At 42.0% G+C, this 14,605-nt stretch overlaps 3 protein-coding genes across 4 annotated transcripts in view; 2 read left to right on the forward strand and 1 right to left on the reverse strand.

The window, feature by feature from the left end:
- The window catches only part of tlr1 (toll-like receptor 1), a 14,458-nt gene extending 13,417 nt beyond the window's left edge, over positions 1-1,041 (reverse strand). Inside the window, exon 1 of the mRNA XM_030061542.1 lies at positions 1,009-1,041. The gene's annotated coding sequence lies outside the window, so the exon portion shown is untranslated. The remainder of the gene's footprint in view (positions 1-1,008) is intronic.
- The window catches only part of ube2ka (ubiquitin-conjugating enzyme E2Ka (UBC1 homolog, yeast)), a 5,324-nt gene extending 576 nt beyond the window's left edge, over positions 1-4,748 (forward strand). Inside the window, exons 1-7 of one of the 2 annotated variants that reach the window (XM_030061545.1) lie at positions 248-389; positions 489-582; positions 877-935; positions 1,071-1,153; positions 1,310-1,409; positions 3,523-3,651; positions 3,740-4,748. In XM_030061545.1, coding sequence (XP_029917405.1) covers positions 354-389; positions 489-582; positions 877-935; positions 1,071-1,153; positions 1,310-1,409; positions 3,523-3,651; positions 3,740-3,814 — 576 coding nt within the window. In that variant the 5' untranslated portion in view covers positions 248-353 and the 3' untranslated portion in view covers positions 3,815-4,748. Of the gene's footprint in view, positions 1-247; positions 390-488; positions 583-876; positions 936-1,070; positions 1,154-1,309; positions 1,410-3,522; positions 3,652-3,739 lie in introns of those variants that run through there. The other variant, XM_030061544.1, reaches the window with a different exon arrangement.
- Positions 4,749-6,117: 1,369 nt separating this feature from the next.
- Positions 6,118-13,201, forward strand: LOC115366534 (neuronal acetylcholine receptor subunit alpha-9-II). Its single transcript, XM_030062033.1, has 6 exons — positions 6,118-6,607; positions 7,477-7,622; positions 9,466-9,620; positions 10,248-10,428; positions 10,985-11,336; positions 12,001-13,201. The coding sequence occupies exons 1-6, from the start codon at positions 6,490-6,492 to the stop codon at positions 12,807-12,809; spliced, it is 1,761 nt and encodes a 586-aa protein (XP_029917893.1). The 5' UTR covers positions 6,118-6,489; the 3' UTR covers positions 12,810-13,201.
- The last annotated feature ends 1,404 nt before the right edge of the window (positions 13,202-14,605 follow it).

Genomic DNA, 14,605 nt, shown 5'->3' on the forward strand with positions numbered 1-14,605 from the left:
CAAAGTAGCTGATCTGCACTTTCTTTTTTTTTGCCATAACGTAACGGTGAGGACTTTTGCCTGAATGTAACGTCACAAAGTGAAGCTGCTCGTCTAGGAAGCGTTATTCGCCTGGCTCCACAGGCAGTGTACACTCCATGCAACTAATACTGGCTGGTCACTAAGCTAGGTACCCCCTTGCATGGTAACGATACTTTGGTGTAATTCTCATGACACACTAAAGACAGTTTGCCGTGTGCTCTCCTGCCTTTGTGTACACTTGTTTTAACAGAGAAGGCCTAACGCTACATCACCAAAAGTTAGGTGCATTCCGCTTTTCCTCTCAGCGGTCAGCTGCAAGCTAACGTTAGCTAATGCTGCTACGGTGTCAACTTCTGCTGCATAGACAGGTTTGAGTTTGAAAACAAGCCAGCTAAACACTTTTTACTCTACGTGCCCACTAAAGTTAAATTACTTTTGTTTTGCTTCGGTCTCTTGCTGCTTTTCAGACAAGCAAAAACCAGATAAAGGTGGATCTGGTGGATGAGAACTTCACAGAACTAAAAGGGGAGATAGCAGGGCCACCTGACACGCCATATGAAGGTGAGGGGCTCAGGGGAGGTAGGCTCTTGTCGGCGTACTCTGCTGTCTGTTAAACCACATGCATGGTTGCACAATTCTGTTATGCGATACTGGGCATCACTGACAACAACTTGGTTGTAGAAAAGTAGCCAGGCTACACCAGCTAACTGCTTTTAGAGGCTTTTAATTCTTAAGAATTTAAGCTAAAACCATTTGCCACTAAACAGTAACATTTTACCAGACACCTTTATTACATGCCTGGGTGTGCCCTGTCATCACTCTGGTATAATTGTGTGGCCCCTTTATGTCTTTCAGGGGGTAGATATCAACTAGAAATTAAAATTCCAGAGACATATCCATTCAATCCGCCTAAGGTAGGTGTTCACTATTGTTTTTATCACAGACAAAGTACAGCGTTTTTTATTCTAATGTCAGCTGATGTCATACCTGAAGATTGTGTGCTTATCCAAACGGGATTCTGTCGGTCGCATTTCCCTTCCACCTCTCAGGTGCGGTTTATCACTAAGATCTGGCATCCCAACATCAGCTCAGTCACAGGTGCAATATGTCTGGACATTCTCAAAGACCAGTGGTGAGTGACTTTGTTCCAGCATGCCACAGACTGTAATTCATTTGTTATTTAAAACCTCTCCTGGCCTGCAAGAGCGCCTGTGGCAGCCAGAATCTGTGTTGCAGCTATGCCCTCCTATTGGTGTTGCTCTAACCTCTGACCTGCATGTTTCACCAGGGCAGCAGCTATGACACTGAGGACTGTCCTCCTGTCACTACAAGCCTTACTGGCAGCTGCAGAACCAGATGACCCACAGGATGCAGTGGTAGCCAATCAGGTGGGGCGCAAGTGTGTGTGTGTGTGTGTGTGTGTGTGTTGATGTTGGACATTTTGTTTGCAGGGTTGCTGTGAATATGTATTCTACTGGGACACCCATGTCAGCTGCCAAGGGAAATTTCTTAATTTTTTCAACTGATGGATGGGTATTTTCACCAGTGTTTAGACCAATGGCTTTTTGTCTGTTGCTTTTCAACTACTATTCAGTCATTTGTTACCTCTACAAAGGAGCTTACATTATATTCATTATCCATGGTAAATCCATCATTTGTTCAAAGTAACATAGTCCGTTCCTAATAATAAACCTTATGTCCTCCCATTCCTCACACAGACGGAAAGACAATCAGGAACAATGTTGTAAAATATAAATAAATAACAAGATAAAAAAATAAAATTTGACATTTGTATCGTCGTTGCTGCTGAGACAAATTAATGATTGCTATTGCTTTAGCTTTTTAGAGACATTGACACGTCCTGACAACATAGTTTTGAAAAACAGTTTCTTAAACCAAAGCCTGAAGGACAAAACTGGGACTGGGATTGGGAGATGGTTACGCGTTTAATCCACTCACTGTTGCACTGAGACCACTGATTTGAACTCATACAGGGACATTTTGGCATAAAATACATAAGGCATATTCAGTCCCAAATCCTGCTAAAAATATACAAAAGAAATCTGACAATGAAAACTCTGATTTTTATCTGATAAGTAAATGGATGGCATTGATAAAACAGTTAACAGTAATTGGGCACATTTAATGATGACAGAGGATCAAGGGAAAGAGAGTCACACTCTTAGTCTTTATATCCTACCTATGTTTTTATTCTTCATTTAGTCATTGTATTAAAGAGCAATGTTTCAATATGGAGGCCTTTGTCAGCGTCTGTATGGAGGTAAAGCGTGTACGACTTATTTTTCCTTCATTCTGTACAGGTTTTATCTAAGGCTGGCAAAGTGTTAGTTTTATGGAATTACTTGCAGGCTACAAAAAACCTTTTACTGTTGCTATGTCACCAAACCCATGTAGAGCTGAGAAGTGAGTAGAGCCACAGTTTCCGGAAGCATCTTCCCCATTATTTTGGCCCATTTGGAATTTTACTTTTAACTGTATGACTCAGCACTGAATCATGGGAGTCTCTTGGGCAAATAAACAATACTACAGGGTTATGTTGTGCCTCTAAATGCCTCTAAATCTTTTGACTTTGCCCCTGAGAAATAATGTTGGTCTGTCTGTTTGTATACTAGAGTATACATGAGCGTCACTGACTGCTGAGTATGGCGAAGACACCAGCTAAAGCCACAAAATATATTCAGTATAATCATATTGTATTCCAGATTTGTGTTTGTGGTCAGTCACAACATACTGCACAGTAGTTGTTGAAAGGATCAAAGAATATCTGTATAAAATCAAAGCTACATAGCTCATCTTCACCAGCAACAGAGACTCAAGCTCAGCACTCAGCTGTCTTGAGGCAGTGCACTGTGGGACTCGTAGTTGGTTTATCTTCTGACATCTTTTATGTACACAGCCTTGTGTCTTTGAGACTTCTGCAGTGAGCCTCAATTATGTCAATGCAGTCCTTATTGTTTGTGCTGATGATTCAACTTGGAGAGTTTCATGCCCATGCATCTGTTGGAAATACTCAGACGGGCCATCACACAGCATTACAGTTGAGAAAATGAAAGGGATTTTTACTTCCTTAACCGTGGCCACCTCAAATAACCCCACCCACTTTGCAGCACCATGAAACATTCCAAATGATGATGTAAACCCAATTCATGATTTTCATTGGCCAGTTTTCCATTACTACAACTTTGGAATTGAAGTTGCATTTCAAGTTAAGTTACATTTCAGTTGGACCATGTAAAGCCAGCCCACGTCTGCACCCTGTTGTGTGTACGCTCTCTGCCATTTAAAAATGTCTACATTACTTGTTGAAATGGTGAAGCTGCTCTCCAAGTCCAGCACTGGCAAAAATGACCTGCAAAGTGTGTCCAAATGTTTTTGGATGTGAACAGCCCAGTGTTGTAGTTGTTGACTTGCACACTTGGCAGACCACACCACATGAGTTTAATGTCACGCTGACCTCTTTCGTATTTGTGCCTCTCACAGTACAAGCAGAACCCAGAGATGTTCAAACAGACAGCTAGGCTCTGGTCTCACGTCTACGCAGGTGCTCCCGTCTCCAGTCCAGAGTACACACACAAAATAGACAAACTCTGTGCCATGGGCTTTGAAAAAGTAAGTAGCTTTAACTTTTGCATTTTGGGTTGAAAAATAAAGACGAGGTTCTTCATCTTTTTTTTTTGGTCTTTGTCTTTGTCCACAGAATGCAGTAATAGTGGCGTTGTCGTCAAAATCCTGGGATGTGGAGACGGCGACAGAGCTACTGCTCAGTAACTGAATCTTGACATCTTCATCTCCCTCTTGTTGCAGACCAGACCCCCCTCCAACCCCCATCACTCACACACACACACACCCCTACTCCAGTTTCCCCTCTGTCTCAAGCCGATTTTTTCCTCTGTTTCACGGTGGACACTTCACCTCCACACTTCCTCTCTCCATGCCCCTCTTTCTCCCATCTGTTTGGCATCTCTCCCCCGTGCCTCTTCCCGTCTCACCTCCTCCGCTCTGTACCACACTCCAGTCAGTCGCTCTTTGAGCTCTAGTCACTCTGGTTTCTTTCATGGTCATTCAACATTCCACTCAGTGCTACAATCAGATGTCCAGCCCCTCCTCGCTCCTTTCGAGGCAGATGCCAGACTCAGTATCCCACCCATGCCTGCCAGTCTCCCAACTCACTGGCTCTATCCAAGTAGGCTGTCAGTGGCTTATCTTTGCCTATGCAGTGCATTTATCTTCATTTATGAAAACCATGTAGGAGAGAGTGAAGCCGTTTTAGGAGGCTGTTTTGGACCTGGTCCCGATTTTTAAGCACTTCAAGCATTTCTGAGGTTTTCACACAGTAGCCATACCCATTATCATACCAAGGTGTCCCCAAATTGATTGTTTGACCATCCCAAAGCTCATTCAGCACCCCCCCTTACACCCTTATACTCATTCTTGTCATGGCTTACCTCACCTGTCCCTTCTCCCAGCCCTTTTTCGTTAAATTTGGTTTTGCCCTACAACACGAATACATTTGGATTCTGGTTTTTAAACTGAAAGAAAACAAAAATGGGAAAACTCAAATCACCATTTCCGGTAATGCAACCCTAAGTCAGGAAGGAAATAGTTCAAAAAGAGTTTGAAAATACTGCATCAGCTGAATCATGCCAACAGAAAAAATGTCAAAACAAGTCATCTGTAAATAAAGATATTAAAGTCTGTGTAAATTACCTCAGACTCTGTCCAGTTTATTTGTGTAGCCCTTGTCGTACTTTATTTGCAGTGCTTTTCACCTAATAAATCTTTCCCTTTTTCCAGGAAATAAAGCTGTTACCAAGGCAACACAACACTCAGTAGGTTAGCTGTGCAAATTAAATTCAACTAGTAGTCACTTATATATGAAAATAAATAAACAAAATTATACCTCAACCTCATAGCTGGCATAGATGTAGAGGAAATGTGTTGATATGCATCTTGTATAGAATCCTACATGATTTTATAAGATTGTGTTTGGGTGTGCATAACTTTGAATAAAATCTAGGGTGAGGAGCTAAATTTACCAAGCAAGCACAAACTGAACCCACAGGGAATTACAGTGTCAGTGAAATAGAACAAGCAAACTAATTAAAATGAAGAATTTACGTGCAAAATAACTGGAGACATGAATGAATACTGGTGGTAGCCTTCCTGTACAGCTGTTGGGACTTCTACAGTAGTATGGCATTGTTACAGATTTGGATTTTCGTGTCAGTGGGTTAGAGGTTGAACAACAAGGTTATATAGGTATTTAGTCTAAAAAACACGGCAATGCCTTGCTTTCTCTAAACTGAGGGTGAGCACAGTAACAGATGGCTTGTGGGGTAGCGTGTGGTGCCAGTGTCATCCTTTCCAAGAACTCTGTGCTCAGCACAGGAGAAACCCTGGCAATAATCTGGTCACCATATTTCAGCCTGCATACTGGCACTACATGGGAGCGCAGCCACCGTGGGAGTGTGCGCGCATGCTAATGAGCAGCAGTGTGTAGGGGCCTGTGTGTGTCCATAGCGCTGAAGGACCTCAGTGACAGCACTCCTATAGTGGACTTCACACACACTCCCCTCCCTGCGCCGCAGCACCTGCTATCAAGCTGCGGCCTGAGCCAGCCTCAGGTTTCCTTACGGCTTCCCAAGTGACAAAAGCTCGTTTTGTACCTCTCCTCTCTACTTGATGTACATCTTCTTGCTGGCACTCCTCCAGATAGCCAGAAGCAGGCGACGGGCAGTGGCGGGGCTTGGCATAGACAGTATAGGCAATTACCTAAAAGGCAAGTGAAGGGAGAATGACACCTTATGCCTATTTTTTTTTTTTTTTTTTTTTTTTTTTTTTTTAATTTCCTGTAGTATGGCTATAATGTTATATGGATTCTTACGGGGACTTCTCATTTTGCTTTGATGTATAGGATCCTTTTAAAAATCATGACATTATTGCAGTTCGTTCTTGCATGTAATGACTGATTTAAACCTGAATTATGCATATTTCTGAAGCCCATCCAAACAAAGCGAAACCTGAATGATTATAGTCCCTATATGCCATTTTGCTACACTAAAGAACCACGTGATTGACTGACTGATTGGTCAGTTAATTGCCTACTGGAATTCCCATCCTTTATCTTGTGCATCGCCCGTACATCATCGGTCTGCTGCGGGAACAGCTGCAGGCCCGCAGCCCACCTGGGTGCAGGAGTGTGACTGACAGCTGAATAGCCCAGTGTGTGGTGAGGCGATGATTCCGGGGCATCTTGTTTCTCTCGGGTCTAGTGGTGCTATGTGATAGCCGGGGTTTTATTCCGTGTCTCAGTCAGCAGACATGCTGTCTCCTCTGCCAAGCAGTAAACACTGACCTGAACGCGAGGAGGACGAAAGGAAACAGTGCGCTGGTATCAGCAGTTGAGTTCAATCGGGGTTGAACGGGCGTCATGTAGACTTAACGGCGATGAAACGCAAGAGCCTCGATTTGTGTAGGTTACATATACCTCTTGTTTCTCACCGGAGTTGCTCGAAAATGCGCAAGACGGTCCCAACCATCCTTTTGGCGATGCTGCTTTTCGAAGGTGAGCTGAACGCACAGTGGCAAGCGTGCGTAAAATGAAACTTTCTAAAATTTCTTAAATAGTTAAACCTATTATGGTTCTAACTTGTTCATTTAGCTTCTGTCTTGTGTGCGTTGGTTTAATATCTATATCCAGGGTTCAATACCCTTATCAATGAATTTGATTGGCAGTGAGTGCGTAACGTGTGCGCAATTACGCACAACCTTTGTGTCTTAAATGGGTATTGACCTTTAGGTTGCATTTGGCGCTACAAAAGGATTTCACTAAAATGCGAAGGTATAGATTACTGTATCTCGCGAAAGTGAAAACGAAATTTGAGTGAATATACAAAAACTGAAATAACAAAATCGAACTCCATGAAGAGTGCCCACACCTTGTTTTGGCCTTTATTTTAATATGGGACTTTGTTGGGTTAAGTTGGCCCTTTAGATCCCGTTTCGAATTGTTCAAATTTTGTCGATTTTCCTCTCAGAAGTAATTTACATGTTACGGGTGAATTATGCCGTGTTAATATTCAACAACCTGTCTACCACGTGGTTTAAAATGTGTGGCATTCTCTTAAGCCTGTAAGGTTCATAACAATATTACACCATTATAGTAGACGCGAATCGAGCACTTCACAGTGTCTCTGTCTTTGAAGCCTCAGGAGTTGTACTTGAGTGCCACTCATTACCACTTCTCCCAGCCTGGAGTCATGTGAAGCAGACCACACCTTAACACACCCAGAGGGTCAGCTGCATGAGAAGTGAATGTGAGAGAAAGAACATGCAGAACTCCTGTTAAGGCAGCAATGGTGTAAACATCACATCAGAACCGCTCATGCTGACCAGACTTTACCATAACTGATTACAACTTCTTTCTTCCTCAAGTGGCTCACTCAGCGCAGGGCCGCTATGCTCAGAAGCTTCTGAATGACTTGATGGAGAACTACTCCAGCGCCCTGCGTCCGGTGGAGGACACAGACAAGGCCCTCAATGTCACCCTGCAGGTCACCCTCTCCCAGATCAAAGACATGGTGGGTGGCTCTCTGATAGGCTTCTTCCTTAAATCTTAATTCCACAAGCGCAGAGCTGTATGTGCTTACGTGGCCAGAGTAAAAGTATATTTTCAAAAGTGGCTTAAGCCAGAATATTTCAGTGCAAGAAGGCCTGTATTCCATTTTCAAGATACTGACCTCTATGGGTCAGTCTCAAGGGATTTGTGATCTTAATTTTTTCCTGTTATGTCTTTGTTTTACATCAGAGTTCAGCATTTTATCAGTCCTTTGCATTTATTAGTATTACATGTATTTATTTATTTCTTCTTATTATTATTATTATTTTGGTTGATGAAATTGAGTGAAAATGATTATGTACTGTGTACTCCTGCTGTAAGATGACTGATGGTAAACTTGTGTTATTTTAAGCCCATAGAATCTGGTGTAAATGAAATTACTTTAACACAGTTCATTTAGATACAGATATGCTGTACAGTGGTGGAAAAAAGTTTTCGGACACCCTTAAAATTTTACACAATCTCACAATCTCAAATATTATCATGAAATATTTGTGGAAAAATCTTTTTTGTGTTTCAAAAGGTTTGGCTGCATTAGACAGATACAAACAAATACAAATTATATTTTTAGTTTATTGTTTACAAGAAAAACTAACAAAACTAAATTCTTGACAGTTAATCTTTATCTTCAGGCATGTTTCCTGTGTTAGGTTCCTTGTTTTAGCCATTTTTGTGTCTGAAGAAATTTCAATTGTGCTGGCTTTATATAGACACGAAGCTTGGCAACAAAAATTGTGTCTTTTAATTAAAAGAACGACCTTCATCACTGGTACCAAAATGACCCAATGCTCAAAATTTCTTATGTATTTTTATGGAACCAATCAATTTTAAGTTTTTAATGGCTTTTTTTAGGATTTGTTTAGTATTTTGGCTGTGACTGTACTAAAATAAATTGCGCTTGAAGACCTAAGAGTGATTTGTTAATGCAATATTTCACAAATGCATGGGGTGTCCGAAAACTTTTTTTCCACCACTGTAAGTTATAATGTGCTGTAATGTAATATTGGAGCCTAAACGCAGAGAGGATGGGACTTGGGAGGGGGCTCAGCATTGACCAAATTTCCCCACGGAACATCAGCAGAAGATGGATTTCTAGCTGCTGATGTGTATGACTGACGGTCCGACCTCCTACAGGCCTACTGTTACTCAGCCTGGCTCTAGTTTCCGTTCAGGTTCAGCGCTGTGTCAGCCCCCAATTTATTACCACTTGTATTTGTGTTTGTGCATCTGTGTTGTAGAAGAGATAACACAGCTGCTCTACTGAATGTAATTTCTCTGTGGTGTCACACGTGTCTCTGTTGGTGCCAGTCTGTTACTTGGAGATAGAGACACACTCGCTGGTTGTGTCACGTGCAGCTAAACGTCTTTGTATCCGTGTTTGAGCAGGGAAGACAAAGAGCCAGACACAGAATGAGTGTGTGTGTCTTTGTGTGAGTGTCCCATTACCCAAAGAGGTTATGCTCTCGTTGGTTTAGTGCTTTGGTGAGCCTTGCGTCAGGCTCTGGCTTGGCAGCGAAACTAAGCCAAGACAACCCACCATCCCCCGCTGCCAACCACTCTCCTCATCCACCTGATATTGACAGCCAGGTCTGAATTTCAGCTCTTCTGACATATAATCTGTGACTTATCTGCCTACGTAACGCTCACAGATTAGTTAATGAGCAACAGAGGAATGGGAGCGGGATAAGGGGATCTTTGTCTAACTTCTGTGAATGTATCTCTTCCCTGTTCATTTCCATGTGTGTGTTTATATTAATGCATTTGCACATGTCTTTGCTTTCTCTTGATCGGGTGTCTGTGTGTAGGACGAGAGGAACCAGGTGCTGATCGCCTACCTGTGGATTAGACAGACTTGGCATGATGCCTACCTGAAGTGGAATAAAGAGGACTATGATGGATTGGAGGTCATCCGCATCCCCAGCAGCCTGGTGTGGAGGCCTGACCTTGTCCTCTATAACAAGTACGCCCGTACGTCACACACACACGTTTGTATTACCATAATTGGATCTACACTGGGCACTTCCATTTCCCAATCCCTAACCTTAAACATAACTCTTACCACTGTATTCCTAAACCTCATCATCTAGTGTAAACTAATGCTATTTCTAACCCCTGATGCTAATTGTGATCATTAAGCTTAACTTCACTGTTTTTGTATTAGTGTGTTGTTCTTGTTTTATCTTCTGTAAACTTGTCAGCAAATCAAATTTCCCTTTCCAGACAATAAAAGAATTGAATTGAATTACAATGCATGGCATTAATCTAATCCTAAATCTAAGCTTAATTAAGTCTGAATCCAGGATTTGTCTTTTAAATCCTGGATGAGAACTGACAAAATGGCCACACTTTGGTCCCAAGGAGGATTTCCCCCCCCTCTATCACAAAAAAAAAAAAAAAACATCTGTTCTAGATAGCACTACAATAGCACAATACTAACAATAAAAGACAACTAATTTTGGGACATTAACCGGCAAACTCTCATCCATCCCGTGTTCACGGGTAACTGGAGATGACACTGCAGATAACACAAGATGACGTGTGAGGTGCTCATTTGTCGGTGTATTTCCACTTTCTTCCCTTCGTCCAGGGCTGACGATGACTTCTCAGGGCCGATGGACACCAACGTGGTGCTGAACTACAATGGAGAGATCACCTGGGATGCTCCTGCCATCACCAAGAGCTCCTGTGTGGTGGACGTCGCTTACTTCCCTTTCGATAGCCAGAAGTGTAACCTTACCTTTGGCTCCTGGACCTACAATGGCAACCAGGTATACAGTAGAGAGAGTGAGTAACATGCTCATACACACACACACCTACAACCAGAGGTGTAGTGGAGTGTAAACCCACCTTAATTCAGTTTACCCACTTTTTTTTTTTTTTTTTTTTTTTTTTTTTTTTACCTGTGGAAAAGAGTTTATCCACAAAACTCTGCCACACCCAAATTCATAGTATAACCTGTAAGTAAGTAGAAAGTACTATCAAGCTCATATAAGTGCTATATTATGATGTGGCCTAGGGTGATATGGACAAAATCAAATATCAGCATTTCCTTGACTGAAAATGTTGATACTGATATTGTAATGATATCATAGGAATGACTATTGGTGCTTTTGTAAGATATTTACACACAAGAGAATTTTCATAAACAATCATTTGGAATGTGGATATGATGGCCAAGCAGTTAGAGACAAATAACTTAACAGCTAAACAGTCTAATAAATTTAGAAAATCGCACTACAAAAACTTGCCTAATATTGATATATTGCCCTCGAAGGTTAATGGTTTTCAGAAGATGAGGTTGTTTTTTGATATTGATGGTTCCAGGTAGACATTGCCATGGCCATGGACAGTGGTGACCTGTCAGACTTTGTGGAAAACGTGGAGTGGGAGTGCGGCGGGATGCCGGCCACCAAGAACGTGATCATGTACGGCTGCTGCTCTGACCCTTACCCAGACATCACGTTCACCGTGCTGCTGCAGCGCCGTTCCTCCTTCTACATCTTCAACCTCCTCCTCCCCTGCTTCCTCATCTCCTTTCTGGCTCCTTTGAGCTTCTACCTGCCTGCAGACTCTGGTGAGAAAGTTTCTCTCGGAGTGACGGTGCTGCTGGCTCTCACTGTGTTCCAGCTGGTGGTTGCTGAGAGCATGCCACCGTCAGAGAGCGTGCCGCTGATAGGTGAGCATGTTCAATTTTCAGTGTTGTTCATTTAGGGATAAGTGCTGAATTTGAACAACATGTGGACGAAATCTTTGTCGATAATTAGGAATCAGTAAAAGATGTGTAGGAAGGAGTTCCAAAATAATAGTTCACCTTAGGGCAAAATTTCATCAGTTAGTGAAGCGCTTCCCATTTCCTTGTAGCTTTTGAGAGCCTCATCACGAAACTTCAGGATTCATAAGGTCATGAAAAACCTGGGAAAATCAGTAAATTTGGCCATTCTTGCACTTTGGTGGCAACTTAGGATTTGCTGTTGTGTGTTTTCAAGTATCGATTTGCCAAAGTGTGGTGAAGAAAGTTGAAAATTACTTCTGCGAGTCAATACCATCTGCAGTTTTGGTCAAATCAATTGCAAGTTTTCGTTTCAGCTTGGACTGAATAAAAAAAACTTCTTTGTTGGTGGATGTCTGTTATTGGTGCTAGAGAGGCTTAGTATTTGAGATATAAACTTACTTTCACAATATACGTAGTATTAAAATATACCTTTTCAGTGGTACATGTAAAAAAATAGTTTCTTTTGACTATACAAATAATGCAAAAAATGTATGAAGAAGGGAAAATCATTGAAATCCAATAGCAAAAGGTATCTGAGCCCCAAATGTTTTTCCTGTCTGCCACATAGGGAAGTACTACATTGCCACTATGACCATGATAACAGCCTCCACAGCTCTCACCATCTTCATCATGAACATCCACTTCTGTGGCGCCGAGGCCAGGCCAGTCCCCCACTGGGCAAAAGTCCTCATCATCGACTACATGTCCAAGATTTTCTTTGTTTACGAGGTGGGTGAAAACTGTGCCTGCCCCTCCTCCTCTTCCTCCTCCTCCTCCCCCTCCTCCTCTCCGTCTTTTTCTTCCCACTCTGCCCAAGACAACTTCCATCACCACCGCCCCCACATCCATGCTAATGGGAAACCGGGGAGTCACAGAAGCCAAGAGCAGCAGCGATGCCACAAGTACCCCCGGCCTCAGACCCCCAAGCCCCAACAGCACCCCAGACTGAAAGCCCAGCACCACATCACCAGGGAGGAGAGGAACCACCTCTCCAGCTTTGGGCCTGGCACGTACGAAAGCTCCAACGGGAACGTCCCAGTGGTGGACTGCTGTAAAGAGGACCAAAAGGTGACCTGTTGCCCGGAAGACCAAAAGCCTCCGTGCTGCACTGAAGACAGGAAGCCTTCAGCCCCAGGTCCCACCGTGACCTTTGGCCCCTGTGTGTTCTGCAGCCATAGCAGTGCTATTCCCGGCATAGATGTCAAACTGGTGCGCAATGTGGAGTACATCGCCAACTGTTTCCGCGAGCAGAGGGCCACATGTGCAAAGGGAGCAGAATGGAAGAAGGTCGCCAAGGTGATGGACAGGTTCTTCATGTGGATCTTCTTCATCATGGTCTTCCTCATGAGCATCCTCATCATCGGCAAGGCACCGTGATGTGATGTTTCCAGCTTTTTCATAAGTGGTGAACTTTTACTAGTCAAATGAAATAATGCTAAAGTTGGAGACTTTTTCTTTCTTTTTTTTTTATAAACAGTTATGTTGAAATTTTCAAATGGATTTTGTGGCTTGGCTTGATCAGTATCATCAGTATAATTTACAATGAAAACATGCCCATTCAGTGTTTTTTCCTCAAGTTGAGTATGTGCTATAATCTTTAACATCTACATGATTTCTTACAAACATTGTTTAGCTACCTTAACATAACAACTGTAACATTCCTTTATCTTCATCTACTACAAAATAAAATGGACCAAATGATGCTAAAGTGACCAAACACAGGTATGTCAGGAACATTTATTTGATTTTAACTATCAAACCTAAATGCTTAGATACTCATGAAGGATAACAAATAATATTTGTTAAACAACTGTTTCCAGCTCAATAAAGTATATTTAATCATGTAATTTTTGTCTAAATGTGTAATGCCATTTTCTGTGCATGTATGTTGGCTGGTTTGCCTGCTACAAAACTCTTGGCATCTCCACTGAGAGTATGTTGTAAATGCACAGCTCAGCTCCATCACTCATGGGCTTCATTATCGCTTCACTAAACACTAGTAAGACGATGCATCATCAAGTTAAAATATAACCGCTGGAGACACCCCATGTCTTATTCACTTGTATGAAATCAGATCCTTGTGGATGAGACACAGAGTCTTGAGTTAGTACACACTGTAGATCTGCAGACCCGCAATCATTTTAAATCATCCAGTGAATAGTTAATGAGCAAGCTTTGTTCCTGTAGTGGGACCGGGGCTGTGGGGATGTAAGATAATATGGAACATCAATTATGTAAGACAATGAGCTTGCCCCCCCTGAAGCCCCAAACCTTGAACTTGGAAAGTCAAGTGACTCAGTGTGTAAGTGGGTGTGAGAGTGTATGTGTGCATATGTGTGAGAGAGAAACACACAAAACACCAAAATTCTGATACGCATAAAATGATTTGCCAAATGACGAGTAAAAGAGGTAGAAGTAACTAATTACATTTACTCACGTTACTGTAATTGAGTAGTTTTATGTGTACTTTTTTGAGTATTTTTTAAAGTCAGTAATTTTACTTGTACGTTTTTCCTTAAATATTGCACTTCACTACATTTTAAATCATATCCATTACAGAGGACAAATGATTACTGACAGATTGTGGTACCTTTCACAATGAACGCTCAATCAGCAAAATGACAAGAGGAATCTGCCTCTATGTGCTTGCTTTACTTTTTGTTGTTTCCAAATTTCCAATAAAAAAGTGCACTATGCAAAACTGCATATGGTCGATCGAAGCGAGGACCATTCAGATTCAATGGGCAAAATAGTGGTTTAAGTGTGGAAAAAATGAGAATAGTATCAGTGGGCTGGCCTGAGGATGGGAACCATGTAGACACGACCATGATGTGCTTATGCATCATCTGTCAGGTGAGTTGATGGGCTCCACACTTCAACCAACCCTCCACAATTTTGCATAATGCCCCTTTAAGAGAATCTAGTTTGAACCATGTACTCTCAACTGCATGGAAAGGCTCACACCTAACATAGTTACTGTTCTGAAAAAGTTACTCTGTAACTTTTACTCTTTCATTCTAAATGAGCTACTTTTTCCCTCAAGTCGATCTTTACAGCAGTATTTCTACTTCTATTTAAGTAAAATATCAACAAAGTAACAGTACTTCTTCTTGAGTAGCAATTTGCAGTGCTCTTTCCACCACTGAGGAGTACAACCTCCACCAAAATGGAGT

Source organism: Myripristis murdjan, chromosome 10 (assembly GCF_902150065.1).
Source record: "Myripristis murdjan chromosome 10, fMyrMur1.1, whole genome shotgun sequence".
In the NCBI taxonomy this organism is placed as follows: domain Eukaryota; kingdom Metazoa; phylum Chordata; class Actinopteri; order Holocentriformes; family Holocentridae; genus Myripristis; species Myripristis murdjan.

Coding starts and splice junctions, on each gene's coding strand:
- LOC115366534 (XM_030062033.1), top strand. CDS start 6,490: ATGAAACGCAAGAGCCTCGATTTGTGTAGGTTACATATACCTCTTGTT. Junction 9,621..10,247: donor GACCTTGTCCTCTATAACAA/GTACGCCCGTAC, acceptor CCCTTCGTCCAG/GGCTGACGATGACTTCTCAG. Junction 10,429..10,984: donor GGACCTACAATGGCAACCAG/GTATACAGTAGA, acceptor TGATGGTTCCAG/GTAGACATTGCCATGGCCAT.